Here is a 15,745-nt window from a genome sequence, read left to right as displayed (position 1 = left end):
GAAGTATGGGAGAGGTTCTGTGATGCCTCCAGTGAAAGATGGTAGAGCTTGGTGATGTTACAGTGAAGTATGGGAGAGGTTCTGTGATGCATACAGCGAAAGATGGCGGGGCTTGGTGATGCTTACAGTGAAGTGTGGTCGGAGGCTTAGTGACCACCAGTGAACAATCGCGTGGTCTCGGTGACGCCTACAGGGATAGTGGGGCTGGTGACGCCTACGGTAAAGCATGGCGGGGCTTGGTGATGACTACAGTGAGGCGTGGCGGAGGCTTAGCAACTACTACAGTGAAAGGTGGTGGGAGCTCAGAGATGCCTAATAACAGTGATCGGTACGGCAGCCATGTGTCCTGTCGCCTCGGTGCTGTGCGCTGTTATACCCCGCACAGTCTCTGGTGAGATCACTTTATTTCCTATTGTTTTCATAGTCATTATCAGAGTATGAGGCCAGTTAGGAGACAAGAATATTGTAGTAATCCTGGGAGTTGTAGTTCTTTATGATCTATCCTCTACAGGGCATGCGCAGAGTTACAGGCTTATCACCAGAATGCCTCCTTCTTCCGCTGCACACCAGGCGGCTTTCATGTACAGTGGATAGGGCAGCAGGTGCTTGCCAGCCATACACACACAACCACCACACCGAGAACTACACCTCCCATCATGCATTGCCTGAGCTTCATCGCGCGCATCCCTTCAATCTTACAAGCAGCCCTGTGATTGGCTCACATCTCTCCGTCTGCATCGTCTCCCTGAAATCTGATATGCTGAGCGATGTCAATGGAGCAGAAGTAGCCAATCACAGGGCAGCTAGGCTGTCATCTGGTACCTAGACGGTAAGCGGCGCAGTGCGTACATCCCCGGCCGAGAGAAGGCAGCTGCTGGGGCCCCGGGACACCGGTGAGTGGTGGGGGCTGGGGCATGTGCGAAGCGGGACTCCGGATTATTATTCACAGCTCAGGCTGGTAATGCTGAGACTAGTAGTGCCTGTGCTGGTGAGGTCCAGATTTCCACCACGCCTATCGCATTACAATAAGGAATTGCCAGATAATCAATGCAACGTTTAAAGCAGATCATGTGACTTGTATCTGGCTGTTTGATGCAGGACTACAACTGCCAGCATGTTCCGACAGCCGCCCCCTGTATGCAGGTGGTATACATTGGGGCATAGGAATGGCTTATTATTAATCCGGTGGTGCGGGCTGAAGACCACCATAAAGAAATACCACCACTCAGGTCACTGCGATGTGATTGGCTGCCGTGTGCGGGTGCCCAACCGTCGTCTTTGCTGCCGGACCAAATGTGATAATTCTCCATCAGACGCATCAGAACGCGGTAACCCCGTAGTGGTGGAGGTTCTGGTGCACCAGGTGGCGGCACATAGCACCCACTACACACAGTATTCGCGGCACCCACTATGCGCGGTATTCACTGCGCACGTCTAGGGACGTTCATGTTATGGTCCATCTGTTTTCATAAAGCAGCTAAAAGAAGTGACCAGTGTGTATATATATATTGTATATTTGTTACAAAGAATGGTCACTAAAACGCCCAAAGAAGATGCTTCAGGAACATCACTAAGAAGTTGTGTGCTCACACTCTGCATCAACTCTGTCATGGATAACAGCCGGGGGTCACACACATCCCACCGCTGCCACTAGTTTTTCAAAGAGACGCAACTCCGCTGCCTCCAGTCGTCGGGACAATTACGCAATTGACTGATGAGACATGGACGAGGCCGCGGCTGCTTCCACTACTAGCCCAGTTATCAGGGAACGCTCAGTGAGCGTATGGTATATACACCTCCGATTCCAACTCATGGAATATATATACACTGCTCAAAAAAAGTGAGCACTAAAATCCCACATCCTAGGTATCACTGAACGAAATATTTCAGTTGCAAGTCTTTATTCATTACATAGTGGAATGTGTTGAGAACAATAAAACATAAATTGATCAACATAAATTGATCAATGTAAATTATTATGGCACCATTTATTCCATGGGGCTTTACATGTGAGGAGGGGTATACATAATACATACAAGTACAGTAATCTTACTACAAGTCACGACTGTTACAGGAGGAGAGAGGACCCTGCCCGCGAGGGCTCACAATCTACAAGGGATGGGTGAGGATACAGTAGGCAAGGGTAGAGCTGATCGTGCAGCGGTTTGGTGGATCAGTGGTTACTGCAGTTTGAAGGCTTGTCAGAAGAGGTAGGTCTTCAGGGTCTTTTTGAAGGTTGGTAGGCGAGAGTCTGATATGTTGCGGCAGAGAGTTCCAGAGTAAGGGGGATGCGCGGGAGAAGTCTTGTATGCGATCGTGGGAAGAGGAGATAAGAGGGGAGAAGAGAAGGAGATCTTGTGAGGATCGGAGGTTGCGTACAGGTAAGTACCGGGAAACAAGGTCACAGATGTTTGGAGGACTCAGGTTGTGGATGGCTTTGTATGTCATGGTTAGGGTTTTGAACTGGAGTTTTTGGGTAATGAGGAGCCAGTGCAGGGATTGATAGAGGGGGAGGCTGGGGAATAGCGGAGGGACAGGTGAATTAGTTGGGCAGTGAAGATAAGAATAGATTAGAGGGGTGCCAGAGTGTTAGAGGGGAGGCCACAGAGCAGGAGGTTGCAGTAGTCAGTAGTAGTTGCAGTAAATCAAAATGAATATCCCATGGAGGACTGGATTTGGAATGATACTCAAAATCAAAGTGGAAAATCAAATTACAGGCTAATCCAACTTCAGCGGAAATGCTTCAAGACAAGGAAATGATGCTCAGTATTGTGTGTGGCCTCCACGTGCCTGGATGATCTCCCTACAATGCCTGGGCATGCTCCTGATGAGGCAGCGGATGTTCTCCTACGGGATCTCCTGCCAGACATGGATTAAAGCATCAGTCACTACTGGACAGTCTGTGGTGCAATGTGGCATTGGTGGATGGAACGAGACATGGTGTGCTCAATTGGTTTCAGGTCTGGGAAATGGGCGGGCCAGTCCATAGCTTCAATGCCTTCATCATGCAGGAACTGCTGACACTTCAGCCACATGAGGTCTGGCATTGGCCTGCATCAGAAGGAACCCAGGACCAACTGCACCAGCATATGGTCTCACAAGGGGTCTGAGGATCTCATCTCAGTACCTAATGGCAGTCAGGCTACCTCTGGCTAGTACATGGAGGGCTGTGCGGCCCTCCAAGTTGTGCCCACATAACTTTCCTTGATGAACTCATGTAGGAGCTGGTTGTGGGATGTGCTCAGCCCTTCAGAATTTTATGAGATCCCGAGCTTTCAGGATATCTGCCCCTGGCGATAGATATTGTCATCACATTTCCCATTGCGATTTTACCTTTTGATAGAGATGATATATGACATGTAGAGCATCATTTATCGGACAATTATTAAGTGTAAGGGGTTCTACCGGCTTTACAGTGATATGTAAGTGAGTTATTTTTGTCCCTTTGCTACTCTATATCCCATAAATATTGGATAGATGCAAAACCCCAATATTCCTATCTGGACATCGGAGACAAAAAGTCTAAGAAGTTTCTTTGATGAGAGGAAGCACTATTCCTAGGAAAGATACTTCCCCACCTCTGTGTAAACAGATCTCAGGCTTCCTGTCTGTTCCTCAATGCATTTCTCTGCTGCAGTTACCTGGTCACTGCAGGAGGTCCCTGCTTCAAATGACGTAGATGTGTCAGCTCTTTCTACTTCCCCTGATTTAATTAGTTTTCCTCTACCTCAGTTATAATTAGTCCCATAGTGTCAATGTGATGGTGATATGTACTCTCCCTGGAGAAGTCTGAGGGATTTGAATTTTTCTCTATGACATAAACGATACAGAAAAGTAAAAAAAAAAAAAAAAAATTTGCCTACACCAATGTCATGAGGTGGATTGTGATGTACAAGAGCTTCTCCCAAAATTAGAATATCATCAAAAAGTTAATTTATTTCAGTTCTTCAATACAGAAAGTGAAACTCCTATATTATACAGTCATTACACACAGAGTGATCTATTTCACCTGTTTATTTCTGTTAGTGTTGATGATTATGGCTTACAGCCAATGAAAACCCAAAAGTCATTATCTCAGTAAATTAGAATACTTTATAACACCAGTTTGAAAAATGATTTTAAAATCAGAAATGTTGGCCTACTGAAATGTATGTTCAGTAAATGCACTCAATACTTGGTCGGGGCTCCTTTTGCATCAGTTACTGCATCAATGCGGCGTGGCATGGAGGCGATCAGCCTGTGGCACTGCTGAGGTGTTATGGAAGCCCAGGTTGCTTTGATAGTAGCCTTCAGCTCGTCTGCATTGTTGGGTCTGGTGTCTCTCATCTTCCTCTTGACAATACCCCATAGATTCTCTATGGGGTTACGGTCAGGCGAGTTTGCTGGCCAATCAAGCACAGTGATACTGTTGTTGTAAATCAGGTATTGGTACTTTTGGCAGTGTGGACAGGTGCCAAGTCCTGCTGGAGAATGACATTTCCATCTCCAATAAGCTTGTCGGCAGAGGGAAGCATGAAGTGCTCTAAAATTTCCTACTAGACGGCTGCACTGACTCTGTCTTGATAAAACACAGTGGACCTACACCAGCAGATGACATTGCTCCCCAAACCATCACTGATTGTGGAAACTTCACACTAGACCTCCAGCAGCTTGGATTGTGGCCTCTCCACTCTTCCTCCAGACTCTGGGACCTTGACTTCCAAATGAAATGCAAAATTTACTTTCATCTGAAAACAACACCTTGGACCACTGACAACAGTCCAGTTCTTTTTCTCCTTGGCCCAGGTAAGACGCTTCTGGCGGTGTCTATTGGTCATGAGTGACTAGACACAAGGAATGTGACACCTGTAGCCCATGTCCTGGATACATCTGTGTGTGGTGGCTCTTGAAGCAATGACTCCAGCAGCAGTCCACTCCTTGTGAATCTCCCCCAAATTTTTGAATGGCCTTTTCTTACCAATCCTTTCAAGGCTGCGGTTATCCCGGCTGCTTGTGCACCTTTTTCTACCACACTTTTTCCTTCCATTCAACTTTCCATTAATCTGCTTGGATACAGCACTCTGGGAACAGCCAGCTTCTGACCTTTTGTGGCTTACCCTCCTTGTGGAGTGTGTCAGTGACTGCCTTCTGGACATCTGTCAGGTCAGCAGTCTTCCCCATGATTGTGCAGCTACTGAAACAGACTAAGGAACCTTTATAAACACTTAGGAAGCCTTTGCAGGTGTTTTTTTGTTAATTTTTCTAATTTACTGAGATAATGACTTTTGGGTTTTCATTGGCTGTAAGCCATAATCACCAACATTAACAGAAATAAACACGTGAAATAGATCACTCTGTAATGACTCTATAGAATATGTGAGTTTCACTTTTTGTATTGAAGAACTGAAATAAATTCACTTTTTCATGATATTCTAATTTTGTGAGAAGCGCTTGTAATCAATTCTTGTGGTACCGCAGACTGTTTCACCATAGGATTGAGAAACCGTTCATCATATCGATATTGAGGTGAACAGCACAGTGGATTTTCCATAAGTAGGATGAGATTTCCAAGCATTTTATGAAGAGTTTGGAGCTGATCTGCTCCTAAAAAAACAAACAAAAAAAAAGCAACTGTGTGAACATGGTTTAAGACTTTAGGGAAGCTGACGACTTATCGATTTGGCAGCAGCCATAAATGCACAGTCATTACTATCTCAGCGTTAAATAGCCCCGTTCTCAGGATCACGAGATGTATTTGGAGCTAAAAATTAGTCTTGTAATTAGTTTTCATTAAAAATGTTTGACGGTTTTAATTCTATTGCCCCTGCGTTTCGCTGTTACTGCAGATTGAGAACCTGCCAGCGAGCTCGTTCTGACAGGAGAGTTTGTAACTTTTTTGGCTGACTTTTTCTGAGTTCCTCTCGGCTGATTTGTGAGCCCAACTGTTAAATTTAACTTTGATGTGGTCATAAATCAACATGGAGTAGTTCAGAAAAAGATATATAAACTCAGATGGAGCTCACTGGCGGAGTTCTCAGTTAACTCATTCTGCAGCCAACATAAACAAAGAGTCTGTAAAAGCCAAACGGTGCAAAATTTGTAATGACATTCAATGACAAAAATTATTTTCAACCCAGAAGCCATGCATATGCTTTGGCGACAGGAATATTCCTTTACGTGTTTCACGTGTGGGAGCACTACAGCTCTCAGAATCTTGGAGAGGCACAAATGTAAGCAGTGGCTTATTTCACACCAGTCTGTAATACCTATAAAATATAATGTTGGGGTGATAATTTGTATATTTGTGTTTCTATCCAGCAGATCCTGATCATCCAGTCTAGTTGAGGTTCTGCTAAGTTGGAGAACAGCAAGATTGTATAAGTAAGAAGTCCATGGAAAAAGCAAGGAAAAGATCTTCCATAGAAACTTCCCTAAGAACGTCGACTGAATTAAAGAAGTCAAAATCCAATGATTCCACATTGCCCGCATTCTCCACCATTTGCAGTGGGAAGTGTCCCAATGAGGACAACGTTTGTAAAACTGACCATGGAAGCAAAAGTAACGGAGAGTCTAGCGGAACTAAAAAAAATTTCACTTGGGGTGATACAAACTGTATTAGGAAGGAAAGCTCCGGATGTGTTGTCAATGAAACCATAGAAGATCCGTCAACAGCCTTCGATAAAGCTGATGATAGTCCTGAAGAAAACCGCGAGGGTTTGTTTATTGAACCGAACCATACACCAGTGAAGACTGGACTTCAGAAAACTATAAAAGAAGAAAAAGGTAGCCAAGAAGAAAAACCCGAAGAGACCAAAGGTACTAAACAATCGGAAAACCAAAAGTCAATGTCGTCCACCTTTGTGTGTGGTAAAAGCTACTCCAGCTGCTTTCATCTCTACAGACATCCTCAAACTCACATAGGGAATAATGGGATGAGTAGTGATCGTGGTGTTGGAGAACCTGATGAAGTGAAGGTCACAAGTGAAAAATCTTTTCCATGTGTTTGTGGGAAGAGCTACACCACCATTTCTCATCTCAACAGACATCAGAAGACATGCCAAGTTGGTTCCTTGGCCAGCCTTGAGTCTGACCCTGAAGTAACTCGATTGAAGCCTTATCTCTGCGCTTGTGGGAAGCGTTACACGTGTAGCTCTCATCTCTACAGACATCAGAGATCTCACTTAGAAGGAGCTACCAAAAGTGCCACAACTTACATATGTGATTGTGGAAAGGCGTTTAGCAGGAGGTCACATATGACCCAACACCAGAAGACCCACACCCTACAGAAGGTAAAGATAGAAAAACACGGAGGTGACTCTGTGGAGGATCCCAAAATGGACTCCCAAGGGAAGGTCAAACCATACGTGTGCACGTGTGGGAAAAGCTACACATCTAGTTCTCATCTCTACCGTCATCAGAGGACTCACCAAGGCGTCTCTGCAAACTCAAGTTCTCGGGCTAGAGACAGTAATCTGGAGAAACCTTACAAATGTGAGTGCGGTAAAAGTTACACCTGCTCGTCACACCTGTACAGACACCAGAGAACGCACAAGACGCAGGAGCTTCTCGTCGATGACCTGGACGGTGACAGCGATGTCCACTTTGAGGACTTTGGAGAAAAGCCTTACCAGTGTGAATGTGGGAAAAGCTTCATACTGTGGTTTTCACTGATGGTGCACAAAAGGGTTCATTGTAAAGCCCAGCGTCAATCCACGGGGCAAGACTGTTCTTGATTCCGGACTCTTCCAAAACTAGGTCGTACATGCTGAAGGTCTGTCTGGGAAAATGTCAGGCCATTACTTTGATGACATTTAAGAATCTCAAACTTTTGAAGATGGGAAGATCTGGATGGGACAAAGGCTCACTGATAGGGCAGTACCGTAAGGCCTGCGTCACACTAGAGAGGAATACGGACGAGTGAGAGGCGATTAAAAAACGCATTGCACACGGACCAATAATTCTCTATGGGGTAGCTCCCGTCAGCCATATTTTTCTTGCGTGTATTTTACGATACATGCCAATCGCAGCATGCTGCGATTGTCAGCGTACTACGCCCGTAGTACGCCAATGCAAGTCTTTGGGTGCGCTAAAAATACACATTACACACGGACCACAAGTGTGACTTGCGAGAAATACGCACCCAGTGTCTTTTAGAAAAGCCGGCAATTCAGTGCACTATACAGTACACTCACACTGACAGGTTTAATAAAGAAACGAAAGAATAAATCTAGACACATAGAATACATATATATATATATATTCGAATATAAGCCGAGATTTTCAGCCCAAAAAATTGGGCTGAAAGTCCCCCTCTCGTCTTATATTCGAGTCATATATAAAGGGGGTCAGAGGGGGAGGGGGGGCGGGGGTGTCAGGTCATACTTACCCGTCCTGACGCTGTGTCTTGAGCCCCCAGCTTCTCCCCGTACTCTCTCTTCCTGCCTTCAGCGGTCACGTGGTGCCGCTCATTAAAACTCATGAATATGCGCATATTCATGAGTTTTAATGAGCAGTACCACATGACCGCTGAAGGCAGGAAGAGAGAGCGCGGAGAAGCTGGGGGCTCAAGACACAGCGTCAGGACGGGTAAGTATAGCGATACTCACCTGTCCTGCGTCCATGGCTGCTTGCTGCTGTCTGTCATCGGTCAGTGACTTCAGACAGCAGAGGGCGCGGTGACGTGGTTAGTGCGCTCCGCGCCCCCTGCAGTCTGAATGTCACTGACTGATGACGTGGCAGATAGCGGTGAGCAGCCATGGACGCAGGACAGGTGAGTATCTGACACCCAGCGACGGAGAGGTGAGTATGTCATTTTTTCTATTTTTACATGCAGCAGCAGCAGCATGGGGGCAGCATATGGGGGAATAATCTAAGGAGCTTCTTATGGGGGCAGCATATGGGGGAATAATCTGGAGCTTCTGGGCTCAGCATATGGGGGGAACAATCTATGGAGCTTCTTATGGGGGCAGCATATGGGGGAATAATCTGGAGCTTCTTCTGGGGTCAGCATATGGGGGAACAATCTATGGAGCTTCTTATGGGGCAGCATATGGGGGAACAATCTATGGAGCTTCTTATGGGGACACCATATGGGGGAACAATCTATGGAGCATTTCTCACCCTAGGCTTATACTCGAGTCAATAAGTTCCAGTTTTTTGTGGCAAAATTAGGGGGGTCGGCTTATACTCGGGTCGGCTTATACTCGAGTATATACAGTGTATATATATATATATATATATATATATATATATATACACGTCATTGAGACACATATATATTTATATATTTATATTTCACAGAGTTCTTCATAGCAGAATAGCCGCTAATTCAATTGCCAACTTCTGTCAAATCATTCCCCAACCCGACATGAAATGACACATGGTTTACATTCAGTAAAGCATTTAATTTCATGTTTTTTTTTATATGTCCCTGACTAATAATTAGATGAGGGTTTGTGTGCAAAATCTGGGAGGTGTAGGTGTTAATTTGAGGGGTTAATTAGTTGTAAAAAAAAATGCGTGGGTTCCCGCTGTAATTTGTCAACCAGAGAGTTAAAGCAGTTGAGTGAGGGCAGATTTTAATAGCCATGAGAGGGACCATTGTTTTTGCCCCCCCCCCCCCCCGGCTACAAAAATCTGCCCCCAGACACCCCAGAAGTGGCGCATCTATAAGATGCGCCAATTCTGGCACTTATCCTCTCTATTCCCATTGCCCTGTAGCGGTGGCAGATGGGTTAATATTACAAAGGGTTAATGTCACCGTTCGATTGTAGGGTGACATTAAGCCGATTAATAATGGAGAGGTGTCAATATGACACCGATACCTATACTAAGAAAGGGTTAAAAACCACGCAGACATTAATTAAAAAGTATTTTAATGAAATAAATACACCAAGTTTTTGACAAATTTTATTAGTCTGGTAATCCAAAATAAAACCATGACCTGCAACAAAAATAACATAAAAAATCACCAATATCCTTACCTCTCCGCTGTTCAGTCATGTCCCATGCTGCAATCCATCAGAAGGGGTTAAATAGTTTACAATGAGGACCGGTGCTAATGCGACCAGCCTCACTGTAATCTACTACAAAATTAATTGATTCAGCTCTGTGCAGCCTCAATGGCTGCCTGTAGATGAACTAATTACCGTGGGAAAGTTTCTGACTTTTTTCCCAAGGTCATTAGTTTATTCACTGACCAGCTGGGGACTCCCCGCAGCCTCAGTGACATCAGCAGGAGTCTCGGGCTGATCTGTGAATGAACTAATGACTGGGGAAAAAAGTCAGAAACTTTCCCACGGTAATTAGTTCATCTACGGGCAGCCATTGAGGCTGTGCCGAGCTGAATCAATTCATTTTGTAGTAGATTACAGTGAGGCTGGTCGCATTAGCAGCGGTCCTCATTGTAAACTATTTAACCCCTTCTGATGGATTTCAGCATGGGACATGACTGAACAGCGGAGAGGTAAGGATATTGGTGATTTTTTATGTTATTTTTGTTGCAGGTCATGGTTTTATTTTGGATTACCAGACTAATAAAAATTTGTCAAAAACTTGGTGTATTTATTTAATTTAAAGATTTTTTAATTAATGTCTGTGTGTGATTTTTAACCCTTAGTATAGGGTTAATAATGGATCAGTGTCTTATTGACACCTCTCCATTATTAATCGGCTTAATGTCACCTTACAATTGAATGGTGACATTAACCCTTTGTTATATTAACCCATTCGCCACCGCTACAGGGCAATGGAAATAGAGAGGATAAGTGCCAGAATTGGCACATCTTATAGATGCGCCATTTCTAGGGTGTCTGGGGGCAGATTTTTGTAGCCAGGGGGGGGGGAAACAATGGTCCCTCTCATGGCTATTAAAGTCTGCCCTCACTCACCTGCTTTACCTCTATGGCTGACAAATTGCAGCGGGAGCCCACGCATCTTTTTTACAACGAATTAACCCCTTAAATTAACTTTTACACCTCCCAAATTTTGCACACAAACCCTCATCTAATTATTAGTCAGGGACATATTAAAAAAAAACACATGAAATTAAATGGTTTGTTGGGAGCATCATCCGGGAGTGGAAGGCTTATGGAACTACTGTTAGCCTTCCACGGCCTGGACAGGCTTTGAAAGTTTCCTCCCGTGCCGAGGCCAGGCTTGTCCGAAGAGTCAAGGCTAACCCAAGGACAACAAGGAAGGAGCTCCGGGAAGATCTCATGGCAGTGGGGACATTGGTTTCAGTCAATACCATAAGTAACGTACTCCACCGCAATGGTCTCCATTCCAGACGAGCCCGTAAGGTACCTTTACTTTCAAAGTGTCATGTCAAGGCTCGTCTACAGTTTGCTCATGATCACTTGGAGGACTCTGAGACAGACTGGTTCAAGGTTCTCTGGTCTGATGAGACCAAGATCGAGATCTTTGGTGCCAACCACACACGTGACGTTTGGAGACTGGATGGCACTGCATACGACCCCAAGAATACCATCCCTACAGTCAAGCATGGTGGTGGCAGCATCATGCTGTGGGGCTGTTTCTCAGCAAAGGGGCCTGGCCATCTGGTCCACATCCATGGGAAGATGGATAGCACGGCCTACCTGGAGATTTTGGCCAAGAACCTCCGCTCCTCCATCAAGGATCTTAAGATGGGTCGTCATTTCATCTTCCAACAAGACAACGACCCAAAGCACACAGCCAACAAAACCAAGGCCTGGTTCAAGAGGCAAAAAATCAAGGTGTTGGAGTGGCCTAGTCAGTCTCCTGACCTTAACCCAATTGAAAACTTGTGGAAGGAGCTCAAGATTAAAGTCCACATGAGACACCCAAAGAACCTAGATAACTTGGAGAAGATCTGCATGGAGGAGTGGGCCAAGATAACTCCAGAGGCCTGTGCCGGCCTGATCAGGTCTTATAAAAGACGATTATTAGCTGTAATTGCAAACAAGGGTTATTCCACAAAATATTAAACCTAGGGGTTGAATAATAATTGACCCACACTTTTATGTTTAAAATTTATTAAAATTTAACTGAGCAACATAACTTTTTGGTTTGTAAGATTTATGCATCTGTTAATAAATCCTGCTCTTGTGTGAAGTTTGAAGGCTCTAACTTATTTGCATCTAAGGCCTGTTTCACACTTCCGTTTTTGTGTCCGCCAAACGGATCCGTTTCCGTTTTTTTGACGGAAACTGATGCAAACGGATCCGTTTTTTTAAAAACGGGTCCGTTTTTTTGACGGATCCGCGGTAACCGTAATGGAAGTCTATGGGACAAAAAAAACGGATCCTGCAAAAAATGGCGGATCCGTTTTTTTACGGAAAACAACGGATTTTGACGGATTTGAAAAAACGTAAGTGTGAAACAGGCCTTATCAAACCTGCTAAATCTGCAGGGGGTTGAATACTACTTGTAGGCACTGTATGTATTCTATGTGTCTAGATTTATTCTTTTGTTTGGATTTGAAAACCTGTCATTGGGCTCCATTATATGTCCGTTTTGCAAGCCTGAGAGAAAAAAACGCTATACGGGTTACATACGGATTACATACGGATGCCTACATGAGAAAAATACGAGGCCACACCCTGACAGCGGATGACATGTGGCGCACTATTTAGGGACCATTTATGCGTATTACGGCCGTAAAATACGGTCTGTATTTTTCTACCTTGTGTGTGACTCCAGCCTTAGAAAGAAGATGAGGGTGAGGATGATGGTAACACTCACCTGTAGGGGTTGTATAAGGAAATAACAACATGTGCTGTAGCTGCAGCCCCGTGGCTGGAGGAGAGTATTGGCCAGATAGCAGTTTAGCAAAGCGGACATATCACAATGTGTCGGCTGCACTCATGGATAGAATGAGATCCTCAGAGTAGAAGCGAGGTTTTATACTTTACCAACGCGTTTCAGTGCCTTACTCAAGGAGAAATAAATGTTTGGGGTTCTTACCTTGAGAAAGTCGCCGAAAAGTATTGGAGAGAATAGAAAACCTTGCTTATACTCTCCGGATCTCATCCTTTCCATGAGTGCAGCCCGCACATCGAGAAAATCTTCGTTTTGCCGAACTTGTGACGATGGCATGTAAATGTCCCGGCTGTAATAAGGGGCAGATAACTAATCATGTTACGGTTTTATTATAATTCGATCATGAATGGGAGAGGATTTAGTTTTCATTCTCGTGTACCGGAAACCCATTTTTATATATCCTAATAAATAACGGGGGTCTTTTTATTAGGTCTGTGGAGTAGCCATAAATAACGTCTCTCGTTCTGGAGGACCCGGTATGTTCCGCATTACACTGATAGTCCATACGCTTCAATGAAAACTGCAATTCTTCATTTATGCTGTGGAGGCGCTGTGTGACAATTACACCCCTGATCAGGTGATCGCTGAAGCAGGACACCATACAAGCAGCGTATTATGTGGCATAGAAATACATGGAGCCACACACTCCGGTCCCGAGTGCCGGGTATTGATGCGGCGGGTTTCTCGCATCACATTCGCAAGTGTGACCCCGGACTAAATAAAAAAAAAAATCTGACATGTGCATCCTCGTAAGCACAAACGAACCTTTCCTCATTTGTGCTTTTTTTTTTTTAACTCCTTTTTCGTACATTGTGCCGTCCGTTAGTTTTTTCCAACTAAAATCTTCCTAATTGCCATGCGATTCATGAATTTTTGCGCAAAATAAAAAAATAAAGTTAAAAAAGACTTCCGTATTTTACTTTACCTTTTTTTTACATGTTCTGCAAAAAAAAAAAAAAGAAAGTTGCAAAACTTGTGGCAAAAAAAAATTCCAGATGTACATAAAATTATTTTAGGGGGGGGAGGGGAGAATGAGTAAAAAATTAGCCATTTTTTAGAAAGTCGTAATTCATAGTTCAGATAAAAAAAAATAAACCTCGCCCGCATTGATGAACATACAGAAAAAAAATCTGAAAAACAAATCTACGGTAAAAAAAAAACTTACAAAAAAATTAAAGTTTAAAAGAAGAACGAGGCGCAAGTAAGAAAAATAAAGGGAAAAAAGCAGAAACTGGAGAAAAGGTGCAAATGCAATAATGAATCGGGGCTCATACTTTTCACGTTTTTATTGCTTTTTTCATAGCCTGAAATACTTAAATTTCAATGGATGGCATTGATTATTATTATTTTTTTTAGGAAGTTCCTTTCTCTAATATCTTTTTCCATACTCGAATTTCCATGGGAGAATCTCCACTCCTTAGGGTTCATTCAGACGAGAAATGGCGCGGGGCTGATCAGAGTTTGGTCGGAGCGTCATCAGTGTTTCTTCTCCACCTTCTCCTTCCTGACAGTCCGTGAAGATCGGATATCATGGGTGCTGTCCTTTTTTTCACAGACCCATAGACTTGCATTGCTGATATCGAGCCGACCTCTCAGACCAAAAATCGAACACGTTTCCGCGTAGTGAGAAAAAGTCTGACGTGCGCAGCCCCATGGAATATCATAGGTACGAGTGCAGGCCCAGAAAACACAGATGGCGCTCGTCCGAGAAAATCGGAGCCCTTAGACCCCTGTCACCGGCGTCTCACCTGGACAGACCCCGAAACGCGTGTCAGCAAATGGAGTTTTTGGCTTGACCTCATCTCTTCAGTCATGTGGCTCTTTAAAGGGCCAGTATTGGATATTAGTGCTGCCCCTAATAGGTGGCACTACAGAGCGTCTCATGGGAGAATACACTGTAATGTTCATATCCCCCCCCAGAGCAGAGTATGCCCCCATAAGAAATTGGAGGAACGACAGGACCCCATGGATGAGTACTAGCCATAGGACGGACGTGTACGTGGGACCTGACGGACATTACAAGCTGTCCCCCAATGATGAGATAGAACTCTGCCCTAAACAGAAGACTGGGGGTTCACATACTATAACCCCAAGTACAGGACCAGTGTCAGACCTGTAGGTGTGATCACGGCCATAGGAAAACCCCGGCTGCTCGCAGTCTGCTCCTCCATGCAGGGAGCCATTGCTGGCAGGAGGCAGATGCCGTCCCCTGGTGGACATTTAGGCTGCTTTGTAAGGAAGGTTGGGTTCTCCAGCCTTCATTTTTAGGATGGATAGAGGTCAGACCCCCACTAGTACAGTGACGGCGCCACCTGGTAACAGTGCATCGCCTTATTTAGGGGAATAGCAAGGGATTGTCTATTACAGAAGTTCACTTTTGGGGACAGGTTTTCGCAATTGGGTTTTCTTAAAAACATTGCACCGTTTGCCTTCTGCCGCCTCTGCTGCACTGTGTCTGTTGCCGGCTGCAGGATGAGTTAACAGATAATCCATCAGCGAGCTGGTTCTGATGGGAAGCATGGACCCTTATAGCTGTCTTTTTTTCTGAGTTTCCCGCCACTGATTTATGACCAAAGTTGAATGTGCAAGGAATAAAGTGCCTGTAAAAGCCAAATGGCGCAAAAGGTTTAATGAAACCCAATTGGAAAAATGGTTTTTAGTCCCAAATCCATTTAAGCAGAAAAAAAATGTCTTCCAAAGGTACACATCCCCTTTAAGCTTAAAGGGCTTGTCTACTATTGGACTATCCATCATAAGCAGCCACAAGATACGGCCTCCTGCCCGTCACGTGACTGCTGCAGCCAATCACTGGCTGTTTATCAGCTGCAGTGGTCACATGACATTCGCTTTTAGTAGAGGCGCTACTCCGGTCTGGTAGTTTTGGTGTTGTAATTTGATAAATCCTTGAAAAAAATGGTGGCCAACCCATGTAATGCCCCGTATTCACACGTGTCGTTTTTCAGGA

The 15,745-nt window shown here is 44.6% G+C and overlaps 1 protein-coding gene across 2 annotated transcripts; it reads left to right on the top strand.

Moving 5' to 3' along the window:
* The first annotated feature begins 803 nt into the window (after window positions 1-803).
* Window positions 804-8,309, top strand: LOC141051803 (uncharacterized). 2 transcript variants are annotated; one of them, XM_073548836.1, is made up of 2 exons: window positions 804-893; window positions 6,298-8,309. In XM_073548836.1, the coding sequence occupies exon 2, from the start codon at window positions 6,372-6,374 to the stop codon at window positions 7,710-7,712; it is 1,341 nt and encodes a 446-aa protein (XP_073404937.1). In that variant the 5' UTR covers window positions 804-893; window positions 6,298-6,371; the 3' UTR covers window positions 7,713-8,309. The 2 variants fall into 2 exon arrangements, with proteins under 2 accessions (XP_073404937.1, XP_073404938.1); XM_073548837.1 differs by having other exon boundaries at window positions 820-893; window positions 6,301-8,309.
* Window positions 8,310-15,745: the final 7,436 nt, after the last annotated feature.

This window comes from Dendrobates tinctorius, unplaced genomic scaffold, assembly GCF_039654945.1.
Source record: "Dendrobates tinctorius isolate UK_male_01 unplaced genomic scaffold, ASM3965494v1 ptg000158l, whole genome shotgun sequence".
Taxonomy (NCBI): Eukaryota; Metazoa; Chordata; class Amphibia; order Anura; family Dendrobatidae; genus Dendrobates; species Dendrobates tinctorius.
The sequence above is the reverse complement of the archived record's forward strand: the minus strand, read 5'-3'. Positions and strand labels throughout refer to the sequence as shown.